A 13,079-nucleotide genomic window follows, 5' to 3' on the forward strand; every position below is an offset into this window, starting at 1 on the left:
GGGAGGCGGCTGGTGTCTGGACCGAGGTCGGTGTCGGGGGGGAGGCGGCTGGTGTCTGGACTGAGGCCGGTGTCGGGGGGTAGGTGGCCGGTGTCTGGACCGAGGCCGGTGTCGCAGGGGAGGTGGCCGGTGTCGGAGCTTGGAAGGCGGGAGGTGGTGGGAGCCTGGTCGGCTGAAGTGCTGCTGCAGCTCTCAACGTCCTCCAGCATGGGACCCTCGGTAAGATCCGTAGGGGTCTCGTTTGAGGGGTCCAGTCGGTCATTTTTTATTTTGACATTAAAAAAATGTCTAATGTCGCTTTTCCCGGGCTGCTTTCTCTTCATGCTGTCCGTGAATAGCTAGCGAGGCGAAACTGTTAGCTTCTACGCTACGTACGTACGGAATGACGTAGGTAGCCTGCGCCTATCAAATACCATCTTTCATATATTAATTTTAAAAAAAAAATAATAATAATACCTTGAAAGTGTTTTTTTGTCTCTCTAACCTCATCTTAAAATAAAATTTGAAACATAAAATAAAAATCATGATTTTATTTGGGAATTTTTTTTTTCTGTGACAATTTTGGGGAAGCTAAGCTTCCCCTAGCCTCTTAATAGCGCCGCCTATGTCTACATGAGACAAACCTTCAACAGCGATAGCTAAATTGGTGGCTACAGCTTGCAGGCCGATTAACATTGTTTAGTTAACCTTTACAAGTGTAGAGTTGGACACTACGTTGTGTTAGTATTACTAAGGAATGTTTCCGTCAGGCCAGTATGTCCATCTGTTGTTGCTTGTTGGGCTTGAGTTTGCCATGTTATGCTTTCAACATATTTTTTGAGCATGCAGTACCTTTGAGGTTATTCTGGAGAATATTCTGGACAGTATTTGTCATTGTTTTGGATTGTTGCATTAATAATAAACACACATTTGCATAAAGCAAGCATATATTATCCACTCCCATGTTGATAAGAGTATAAAAAACTTTTTAAAAATATCCCTTGGGCAATAGGGACAAATATGGACAATCATGGGGTTAATCCTGATTAAATATTTTAATCGATCGACAGCCCTAATATATATACACTACCGTTCAAAAGTTTGGGGTCACTTGCAAATGTCCTTATTTTTGAAAGAAAAGCACTGTTTTTTTCAATGAAGATCACATTAAATGAATCAGAAATACAGTCTAGACATTGTTAATGTGGTAAATGACTATTCTAGCTGGAAATGGCTGATTTTTAATGGAATATCTACATAGGTGTACAGAGGCCCATTTCCAGCAACCATCACTCCTGTGTTCTAATGGTACATTGTGTTAGCTAATCGTGTTAAAAGGCTAATTGATGATTAGAAAACCCTTGTGCAATTATGTTAGCACAGTTGAAAGCTGTTGTGCTGATTAGAGAAGCTATAAAACTGGCCTTCCTTTGAGCTAGTTGAGTATCTGGAGCATCAGCATTTGTGGGTTCGATTATACTCTCAAAACGGCCAGAAAAAGAGAACTTTCTTCTGGAACTCGACAGACTATTCTTGTTCTGAGAAATGAAGGCTATTCCATGCAAAAAATTGCCAAGAAACTGAAGATGTCCTACAACGGTGTGTACTACTCTCTTCAGAGAACAGCACAAACAGGCTCTAACCAGAATAGAAAGAGAAGTGGGAGGCCCCGGTGCACAACTACGCAAGAGGACAAGTACATTAGAGTCTCTAGTTTGAGAAATAGACACCCCACAGGTCCTCAACTGGCAGCTTCATTAAATGGTACCCGCAAAACGCCAGTCTCAACGTCCACAGTGGAGAGGCGACTCTGGGATGCTGGCCTTCTAGGCAGTGTGGCAAAGAAAAAGCCATATCTGAGACTGGCCAATAAAAGGAAAAGGTTAAGATGGGCAAAAGAACACAGACACTGGACAGAGGAAGATTCAGGAAGAAAAGTGTTATGGACAGACACATCTAAGTTTGAGGTGTTTAGATCACACAGAAGAACATTTGTGAGTCGCAGAACAGGTGAAAAGATGCTGGAGGAGTGCCTGACGCCATCTGTCAAGCATGGTGGAGGTAATGTGATGGTCTGGGGCTGCTTTGGTGCTGGTAAAATGGGAGATTTGTACAAGGTAAAAGGGATTTTGAATAAGGAAGGCTATCACTCCATTTTGCAATGCCATGCCATAACCTGTGGACAGTGCTTGATTGGAGCCAATTTCCTCCTACAACAGGACAATGACCCAAAGCACACCTCCAAACTATGCAAGGACTATTTAGGGAAGAAGCAGTCAGCTGGTATTCTGTCTGTGATGGAGTGGCCAGCGCAGTCACCAGACCTAAACCCTATTGAGCTGTTGTGGGAGCAGCTTGACCGTATGGTACATAAGAAGTGCCCATCAAGCCAATCCAACTTGTGGGAGGTGGGGTGAAATTTCTTCTGATTACCTCAACAAATTGACAGCTAGAATGCCAAAGGTCTGCAAGGCTGTAATTGCTGCAAATGGAGAATTCTTTGACGAAAGCAAAATCTGAAGGACAAAATTATTATTTCAAATGAAAATTATTATTTCTAACCTCGTCAATGTCTTGACTATATTTTCTACTCATTTTGCAACTCATTTGATGAATAAAAGTGAGTTTTCATGGAAAAGATGAAATTGTCTGGGTGACCCCAAACTTTTGAACGGTAGTGTATATATATACATATATATATATATATATATATATAGATATATCATGTGTGTGTGTGTGTGTGTGTGTGTGTGTGTGTGTGTTTTTCTTTTCTATAATCTGTATGGTCATACATTAATTTCATTCTAAAATGCTGTGGTAGTCTTAGTCTGTAACAAAACTTTGGTGGTATTTTACTGAGGCGATATTTGATTATTGTAAGATTTCATCTTACTTGAAGTCTTACTTGAAGCAACTGATGGGAAAATGCTGGAGGAAAGGTTAGTAAAATAGTCAAGTATGTTTATTTTATCGGTTTATTTAATTAACAGGGACCGTACATACCGTATTAATAAACATTGTATGTGTAAAGATGCATTTATCTGTAATTTTACAAAATCAGGGTTGTAAAACAAGAGTTTAAGTCCCTTGTTGCTACATAAAAGAAATAACAATTTTGTGTGGATGATGACTTTAGGAGTCTTGCAATAGAGGAAAGAAGTTGGTTCATCGTCCGGTGGTACCACAGAGGGTACTTCTATATCTTTTGCCAGATGGTAACAGGGTGTATAGACTGTGGCTGGGGTGGTTGTCTTGTAGTGTCTTTAGTGAGTTACCAATAAGTACCTGGACAGTTAGTTATTATAATAGTTAATAACCTGCATGGCAATCATAAAAAGTAAATATTTTTGTCTACAGGACATTATTATGCCAAAGTGGTAGGTAATCAAAACATGCAAAATCATGCAACAAGCTATTGAATAAGACTCATAATTGTAATGTTAATACAGATATGTAGTACACAATGCAACATTGTGTTTTATTGAAGTAATTGAAAAGTATGGACATAAATGCTAGCCAAACATGAAAAACATGTATCACTCTGCCACAATAAAAGCACATCCTCAATGAAAGACACACTGTACGTGCACGAACAGAAGGACAGACAGGGGACCTAAACGGCATTTGCCACTTTCCACGTAAATGTTGTGATCTAGCAAAACAAACTTGATCTTTATGCACCTCTACATAAACTCTGAGTCATGCATATGAACATTTGGAGACCGGGGAAATTGTAGACGCAGATGGAGAGGTAATGAACTGAAGCCAGATTGTATATATAATATTGCACTTTCTGCAGTTGTGTAGGAAACCAATACTAGACATCAAATAAAGAAAACAGGGTTTATAATTTGATTATAAATATTTGGGCATGCTGACTGCTGTGTGTGTCATAGATTTGTTTACATAAAATCTAGGTTCTCAGGTTGTAAAACATGTTCAGAGAGATGATGACATTTGAATCTTTTCTTCTTCCTTCTGTAGGTTCCAGGGGTGTTCATATCTCGTTTGGTACGTGGTGGGCTAGCAGAAAGCACAGGGCTGCTGGGAGTTAATGACGAGATCCTTGAGGTCAACGGCATTGATGTAGCAGGAAAAACTTTGGATCAGGTAGTGTCCAGCATTCACCTTCTTGGCGATCTGCCAAGCCATGGCAAACGTTTCAATATGTCCTGACATATGACATATGACATGTTTACAACATTCATTCAAATCTTGCTTAACCAACTTTGTTTACAGTTTTCATTTTTATCTTTTTTTGTTAGACAAGCCAAAATATTCTATGTGCTGTTCCATAGTAATATTATTAAACACATTCATTAACCTGTCAAAATTTTACCTGCACTTGTCAGTTGATCATTGGTAGCTTCAGTTTTACAGTAATAACCTGACTGACCTGTTTTAATGCTTTTCTCACTTTTGTTATATTATGGTAAGTCAATCCAGTGATTTTAAACTAAACTAAGGCAGGTGGAAACCAGTGGAAGATCGAACAAGGCATAAAGTGGCACTGTTAGCACAGCTAGGCTAGCTGGATATTTGGGTGCAGGTTCTAAATTTCATATTTTTCAAATCTGAAGGAGCAGAAATTGTGATTCATGTGAATGGCTTTGATTTTGTTGGGGCAATAAATCCTCCATCCTTCTGTCCAAAGCTAAGATCTATCTATGTAACTGTCATTTCAGGTTACAGACATGATGGTTGCAAACAGTCACAACCTCATCGTGACTGTCAAACCGGCTAACCAGAGGAACAATGTGGTGCATCGTGGGAGTAAAACCTCAATGGGTAACTCTGGCTCTGTGGGCTCAGCTGGATCTACCAGCTCTGCTCCATCGCATGACTCACCAAGCCCTGCCTCTCAGAGCAACCCAATTACTGCAAGGTATGACAGGGACAGGACAGAGAGAATGTTTTTTGTACTTAAGCTACTGATAAAACATGTAGTGTACTGTAGTGTATGTTGTGCCAATTTCGTGTAAAATATTACTGCAAAACAAGAAATGAATGTTTTCTAGGAGTGTTATGTGTACCAAGGGTGTAAACGCCTTTAAAACAGCACTAAGACCAGTCTGACCCTGGATTATAATGACAAATATAGCCACAAGCAGCGGCACTAAAGGACGAGGAGGAGATTATTTGAATGGTCGAGGTTTTAAAAAATTAAGTTGGTGGGCATTAAAAAAAGAACTAATGTATATAGTGCATGTATGAAGACTGACACCGAATATCATGGAAGTAATACACAGATCAGCCATAACATTAAAACCACTGAGTTGAAATGAATAATGGTGATCATCTAGTCACAATGCAATGTTCTTCCGGAGAACCTTTGGGTCCTGGCATTCACGTGGATGCAACTTGACACACACCACCATTCCAAACACTGTTGCAGAACAAATACTCAAGGCACCAGTGCTCCCTGATCGCAGTGCAGTGAAGTTGAGTGATTTTCTTTTTAGGGCGACCAAAAAGTAGATCATTACAATAGGCAGTTCTGCATGTAATAAAAGCATGCATTAATGTCTCTGTGTTGGCTTGAGAGAGAAACGACCACACACTGGCAATGTTCTTAAGATGATAAAAAGCATTCTTGGTTATGTGTTTTTTTGTGAGGCTCAAAGCTCAGAGTTTTTACATTTTTAAGAGGGGTTTAATGCCAGTGCTTGCAGTTTTACATTGAGTTTGGCTCTCTGGGCTTCATTACTATAATATTATGTTAAGACCCTCACCACATGGTTCTAACAACAGAGCAGCCTGCATGTAGACCAAAGTAAACAAAGGAAAGTGCACCAACCCTAGTGTCCAGTAGGTGGCACCTGATTGTCACAGTCCCCCCAGGTTTGAAATTTCACCACAGTCCCATTGTTATGTGTTGCTGGAAGCCTCATCTTTCGCCTGCGCAGCTATTACTAAAAGGGAGCAGACAAACGTTTGGATTTTACTCGCCTAGTTCGTAGTCTTTAACCCCGCAGGTCAAGCCAAAACTGCCTGTTTTTACCAAACACGTTCTGGATCCAGAGGAGAGCTGTGAAATCCCAGTCTCTCATCCCTGCAGAAGGAGGACGTCCCCTCAAAGCGACCAGCTTTTACCCGTTTTCTTCGCCCATGTCGATTACGCTGTTTCAGCAGCCACCGTCAGCCCCATAGGACACTGCAACGTCTTTAATCCACACCTAGGAAGCGAGTTGGATAAAAGAGGTTGCAAAGTGGGAAATCTCGCAGCTGTCTCGCGACATTTCACCGAGGCACGCCCCCTTGGGTCCGACTCGGTGTACTCTCAGGAGCCCCGAGTCGGACAGTTGATATTCCGACCAAATGGGGGCGTGCCTCGTGAAATGTCGCGAGACAGCTGTGAGATTTCCCACTTTGCAACTCAGGTGGGTGGTGTCCCATGCATCTGGAATACAGCATAAGCCACCAACATTGCGGTCACAAGTGAGGCTTATTTAGTGTCTGGGCAGATACTAGAAAGTAGCGTGTATTGTATGCTCTTCAGCTACATTGTTTGTGAGTCTGTGGACCTATTTGTTGCTAGTTTTAGACTATAAAACACAGTTTGTTGCTTGCTGTTCTTTGTGCTCATCACAAGCTGATTCAAGCCTCTCCACTCTTTGGAACTAAAGTGTTAGCTTTGCCACTGTGTGAGCATACAATAAGCCGCGTTCCCATCAAGGATCAGTGTGTGTCTCTCTCTCTACTAACCCACACATACACACACATGCATTCGGGTAAACACACACAATAGTCTCAATAGTCTTCTCAAGAGTTAGTAAAGAGCAAAAAGTCAGATTTGGACTGAAATTTATCAGGTGGACATAGTGGGCAAAGGAACAGATTAAATCAGCTTTAACAGATTGTATCATACGGCACAACAAGGTGTTAAACTTCTGCAGAAGACTGTCATTTCTAGATTAATTCTATAATCATTATTTACCCTGTTGTTTGTTGTTACTACAGCAACAGCATTGCAGAGGGTGACAGTGATGATGAAGATGATGATGGCGACCTCATTCTGGAGAACGACTGCCTGACACCCTTTGACTCCCAACGGGTAACCAACAGCAACAACACTAACCTCAACAGAGACTCGCCTAGCAACAGGCCGCACAACTCCACTGTGGTTAGGCCTCTCCCACAGAGTTTGTCATTGCCCAATAGCATTGGAGCAACCCTGAGTGACAGCTCCATGATGATGTCCAATCAAAACGGAAATCCCACCCACACATCTAATAGCAGTCAAGAGAGCATGAGAGAGGATGGCAACATAATAACACTGTAACCATGACAACACCACAGCTATGCTGTAACAGTGATGTAACCATGACAAATACAGAAAGCTGTGCTCCCGTCAGTCAGATATTGGACTGGATGGACTCTGACTTTTTGACAGCACCTTCTACTAGCTTCCTACCCCTTGGATCATGGGTGTTCATCATCTACAGGCATAACATGACTGACTAGTATATGTTTGCAAGATATGGCTGAGGTAATGTGTAGAACTGAACTGTCATAAACACCCTTGGGAAATTATTTAAATGCTGTAATGTATTAACAGATCAGTTTGGATTAACAGAGATGAACAAGGGTGGGGAAAAATTGCAAATGCCCCTGTAAAAGCCAAACAACAGTTTGATGTCAAAATAGTTGATTAATCATGTTTGCTCTGAAATTGTTTGTGAAGTGCTACAAAACCTACAAGGATAGCTGATTTGTTGACTACAACAAGACAATGGAAGAATAATATCATGTAAAACATTAATGGCTCTGTTTTCCTGGCAGTATAAACCAGCACTCTAGCAGTTTGGTATTTTCCTGACTTTAAAATTGTCTTTGCCCGTCTGTGTGGTATTTTGGTGTCCAGCACAGAGCACACAGTGTAGGCAGGAGAATAACAAGCAGATGGGATGCTCATTCCTATAAGGCAGTCAAAGTGAGTTTTTGGTATTTTGGTGGAAATTGATCCTTCAACTTTGCACTGAGAATAAACATCTTAGAACCATGTCTGTTTGTAGAGAAAAGTCACTCTGCTAGCGATCTGGTGATTTTATGAGCAAGAGCAAACAAATACATAAAAAAAGGCACAGCAGTGAAGGGATAATATCAAAACATATCAACTATTTGAATTAACTACTTTTTACTTTTTAATCAGTCAATTCATTTAGCGAGAGAGAACAACGGTTGTTTTGCTCAGAGCAGACAGGTGTTGGTGATCAGAACAGAGGGAAAGTTTTGCAGTAAAGTGGCAGTAAATGTACAGTACAGGTTATAGTTTGCCCATGAATAAACTCTACAGCTCGCCTACACCCAAGAAGAACTCATGTTAGAGTGACTGCTATCACTATCTATGCTAATGATGTTGATCTTGGTAGAACAGCAGTCTGGTTGTGATGGTAATGGACTACATCCGAGAGTCAGGCTTTAAAGGTGGATAGTCAGCAAATCAATCTGGAGGAAGCAGGAATCATATGTTGATAAATCTGCAACAGCCAATTGGAGAAGTGCTGCTCAGAGCCCAGCTGTTTCAGAGCTATGAGAGCACTAACATGATTGTCTGATAGCATTTTTATTAATCACGGCACCCTCTGATCTTTATTCACCTTCACCCAGCCTGTTTTCACTTTGTACTTCTGCACATATAGTACATCCAATCAAAACAACAGTCCACTTTGCACTGGTTGTTGCAGCACTGAAATATAGAGCCCTATTGCCAGAACAGAGAAAATGTGAATAGTTAACTGGTATGGATCCACCAGTTAATTGGATATGATTTGATGTTATTAGTTTAATTCAAGGCTCAAAAGTTTATATCGTCCTTTTTTTGTTTTTTTCAATGTTTGTTAATAAAAGAAACAGGAAATTTGGTTCCGTGATGTACATCAATTCAAAAACTATACTAAAGACAAAGATACAGCTTTTACAGCCTGGCATTGCAAATATGAAAATACAATTATTATCACAAATATCATTCAGATTTTTTAAATTATTTCAATAAAGACAAAGGGGTGGGGAAGATATGTACTGTATGTGTTAAATCAGCAATGTAGTGTAGTGATTATTTTATGTGATTTTCACACTAAATGTAAGACTCAAAGAAGCAGAGACATCAGTCCCCCTCCCTCCTCAGCCACACAAACTGACATACATACTGTATACACATGTCTATACACACAAACACACTGTTAACCATCATGAGAGTCAATATAGGAAATAGGAAATTCCTGTCATGTTTAAATAGTGCGTGTGTGTGTGTGTGTGTGTGTGTGTGTGTGTGTGTGTGTGTGTGTGTGTGAGGCCATGTCTGTTGTTGGAGCTCGGGGAGTATTGCCTTACAGTCAGAAATGTCGGCTGACTGCACTCTTTCTTAACTGTCCTCTGTCTCACATGAACTTCCAATTTCACCAAAATAATTTTGGTCTGACTGTCAAACTGAATCCACGTCACAATGTTTACAAAATAATATCAGCTATATGAAGTACAACAGAAGATGTAGAGTGATCATAAATGTGTCAACTTGGCCTGGGTGCAGAGGTTGTTAGAGACTTTGTTGAACTTAATTTTGACGGACAGGGTCCTTAACTGAAAATGCCATCATAATCTATTCTTACCCCTCATTTTAATTCTCATTTGTAATGATAACTAGTGCCATGCCTGTGTATGTTGATTGCTTCGCCTCTGCTATTGCTACTTGCAGCTTTCTCGAGAATCATCGATCTAAACTACTTCACGCTCCACACTGATTGCATTGGGTTATCAAAATGATTAACATTATAACTCAAATCAGGTAACACCTCATAGGTGTAACCAGAAACAACATGGCTCAGGGTTTAAAGTAGTCTAGGGCTGCACCTAACAATTATGTTTAATTCTGTTTTTATTTTATAATTCGATATTAATTAATTATTATTATTTGTATCAATTAATCTAACGATTCTTTTTTCAATTTGCTGATTAATATCAACCAATTGATCAATTAGTCGAAAGATTATTTTTTGGTTAAATGATTAATATGACAATTTATCCAAAATTAACTTCTAAAACTTTTCTCATTATTATATCATTATTTTATTGAATCATCTTATCATTATCATCTAATTTCCACCACATTACTCCTGTGTTATAATTTTGGTGATTTATTAATTTTATAATTTGATAGCACATAGCAGTGTAACAAAGTTGATGAGATAAAATGAGTCAAATCAGGTAGCAGTCACATAATATATGAGACACAAACAAAAGAAAGAAAAAAAACAAAATATGGAAAAAGTTTTTACAAAAGGAGATGAATCAAAAAGGTTTAATGTGGGTAAAGCATGTGCTGTTGTGGTAGTAACAGGGTAATTGAAAATATGAAGACTAATATATTAGCAGCAAAGCTCAGTCATGTTAATTGTCATTTCCACAACAACTACAGTAATATAACATTGGTATGATCGAAATTACATTTTCCATTGTGCTGGCACATTAAAAAACGAGAGTTGGAGAGAGTGAGAGAGAAAGAGAAAAGACAGCTGTTGCAGTATGGGCTATATATTAGGACAGCCTAGGAATGTACACAATTGCATTAGACCAGATTGATAATGTCTCAGGTTTTACACCATTTATCTTGGTGGTTGAATTTTTAAATTCCTTTTTTTAGCAGCTGTTGAGGCAGCAAGGATTACTCTTTTCATGTATATGATAATGTAACATTTAAGTTATAACCTATAAGCCAGAAGGATGGGCAGAGTGGAAGATTTTTATCCATTAAATTTGTCATTGTTTCCGTGACATGTACCCAAAAATCTTTCACAATTACACAATCCCTCAACATATGCATAAACGTTCCTCTTTTGAAGTGGGGACACTGATCACTTTCAGTGAGCTTCAATCTGAATCAACGCTTCGGTGTAAAGTAGATTCTATGTACAAACTTGTAATGAATCAACTGATGCGCAGGATTCTTAGAAGACAAAAATACTTAATTCAATATTTTGGGCCAGTCCAATACGAATCCAATTTGAACAAATTCTCTTTCCCAGTGTGAAGTAATTGGTAGGTGGTTGATGTAATGTTTTGAAAATTTGTCATACATCAAGGTTACAAACCCAGACTTTCAAGCACACTGAAACAGTTTTATAAGGTGATGAAAAACTTGGGTGAGTCCAAGAGTACTTCATATGTTTTAAGAGCAGTATGAAGTTTGAGGTAGAAGAACCACGAGGTGCCTGGTAGAGAGAAAGACTCCTTAAGGTCTTGGAAAGAGCAGAGACCTTGTTGGTTGAAAATGTCCCCAAGAACACAAATACCTTGGTTAGCCAACTGGGGGAAAATGAAAGGTATGGAGTCAGACAAAACAAAGTAATATTCCAAACAGTGGGTAAGTTGTGGAACTTAGAAGTATGTTTCTGTTTGGTACCATGCAGGCAGGGAATTTAACATAGTTGACACTCTGAAGCAACTGGCAGTGAGGGTAGAGTTAACTATCTAGCCAATGGATTTAAGGGCATTAAGAAAGATTTGGTCCAGTTAATTGATTAGCCAGTGAATGACCCAAAATGTTCATGGAGACTTAATACATGAGGAATAGAGTTGGTCAAGGTCTATAGGAACAGTAACATGTCATCAGCATGAACAGAGATCGAGTGAAGTTCCTTTAGTTGAGATGTTGCTGATTTTAAAATGTGCTGATGTTGTCCCAGTTGAGAGGGGACAGTCATACCTGCTGAATCTATTCAGCGTGCGCACCATGTTAACGAAGGTGAGGCCAAAGCCAAAGCGTTCTTAAACTGCCCATAAATAGTCCAAATCCACACGGTCAAAGGCTTTGTCTGTATCCAGAGAAAGGATGACAGAGGTCTGTTCTTGACATGGTGCGGCTTCAACAATATGTAACAGCAGAAGGATGTTATCTGAAGCCAAGCGTCCTTTAATAAAGCCAGCCTGGACTGGGTGGATAAGGGATGAGATACAAGTCTCCAGTCGTCTTGATAAGACTTTTGCATACAGTTTAAAGTCACAGTTTTAAATTTATATGGGCCTATAGCTGGAACATTCCATCGGGTTTTTACCCTTTTTTAAGAGAAGGAAAATAAGCTTGATTTTTGATTCCAGTGGAATATTCAAACCAAAAGTGAAAAGTTGACCAGGCCAACTAATTCCCATAGGACCCAGACCAACTCAGGAAGAATACCTTCGAATCCTGGAGATTTTGCTTTTGTCATTGAGTCCAAGGCATCTTTCAGTTTATAAAGGTCAACATTGCAGAGTTAGCCTTCTGATACTTAGATGAATATAATTTGGAGTAAAAGGAGGTAAAAAAAAAAAATTTGTGAATGTGCATTAATCACCGTCCGCATTTCTGATCATGTTGATGTTGTTTGGATTGCTTGAGTCTCAATGCCAAAAGTTTACTTGTTTTTTCTGCATTTTGATAGATATTTTGGCGAGTTCTGAGATGTAAGAGCTCATCTTTGGATGTTGTTAACGATTTAAGCCCCTTTCACACATGCACTGTTACTCTGGATTTATGCAGAGTTTACCGGGAGTAGCTGTATGTGTAAACACAAATGTCTGCATTATTTGCCCCGGACCCTGCCAGCTCCCTTGTCCTAAGTCTGGGTGAGCGACCTGGGAATAGAGCAGACAATTTTCAAGAAGTGGATTGACAGCAAGCGAGTGGGTGTGTCTATGATGTGTAATGCTCCATGTTAGTGCTGGTTTATTAAGCTGTAACAGATTCTCATCGTCAAAGTTACACAAAATAGAGAGAGAGAGAGAGAGAGATGGGGTTCAAGATGGGATATTTCCTTCTCCAGAAATTAAGATGTTATATTTCACTCTTTACTTAAATGTGAGGAGAAAGAAGTGCATATCCGTCTTGTAAAATATCTTTGTAGCTTCCTATAGGGCATGAGGATTAACACCCAATTGTGAATTAACCACTATGAAGTCACTTAATTAAAAAAGTAATTTTGCTCAGAAAATCAGCATTTTGTAGCAGAAAAAATATTGAAACCCCACCTTTTAGAACTAGAGGGACCAGGAGTAGAGTAAAAAGTCATATGCATATTAGTTACTCAGTTGCAAATGTATTTGTGCATCAGTGAAACGATTTACAA

The 13,079-nt window shown here is 39.5% G+C and overlaps 1 protein-coding gene across 1 annotated transcript in view; it reads left to right on the plus strand.

Annotated features, from left to right (window-relative positions):
- The window catches only part of pard6a (par-6 family cell polarity regulator alpha), a 51,174-nt gene extending 43,896 nt beyond the window's left edge, over positions 1–7,278 (plus strand). The window contains exons 4-6 of the mRNA XM_073472483.1: positions 3,964–4,089; positions 4,665–4,864; positions 6,940–7,278. Of these exons, the coding sequence (XP_073328584.1) occupies positions 3,964–4,089; positions 4,665–4,864; positions 6,940–7,261 (648 nt within the window). The 3' untranslated portion in view covers positions 7,262–7,278. The remainder of the gene's footprint in view (positions 1–3,963; positions 4,090–4,664; positions 4,865–6,939) is intronic.
- The last annotated feature ends 5,801 nt before the right edge of the window (positions 7,279–13,079 follow it).

This window comes from Pagrus major, chromosome 8 (assembly GCF_040436345.1).
Source record: "Pagrus major chromosome 8, Pma_NU_1.0".
NCBI classification, from domain to species: Eukaryota; Metazoa; Chordata; class Actinopteri; order Spariformes; family Sparidae; genus Pagrus; species Pagrus major.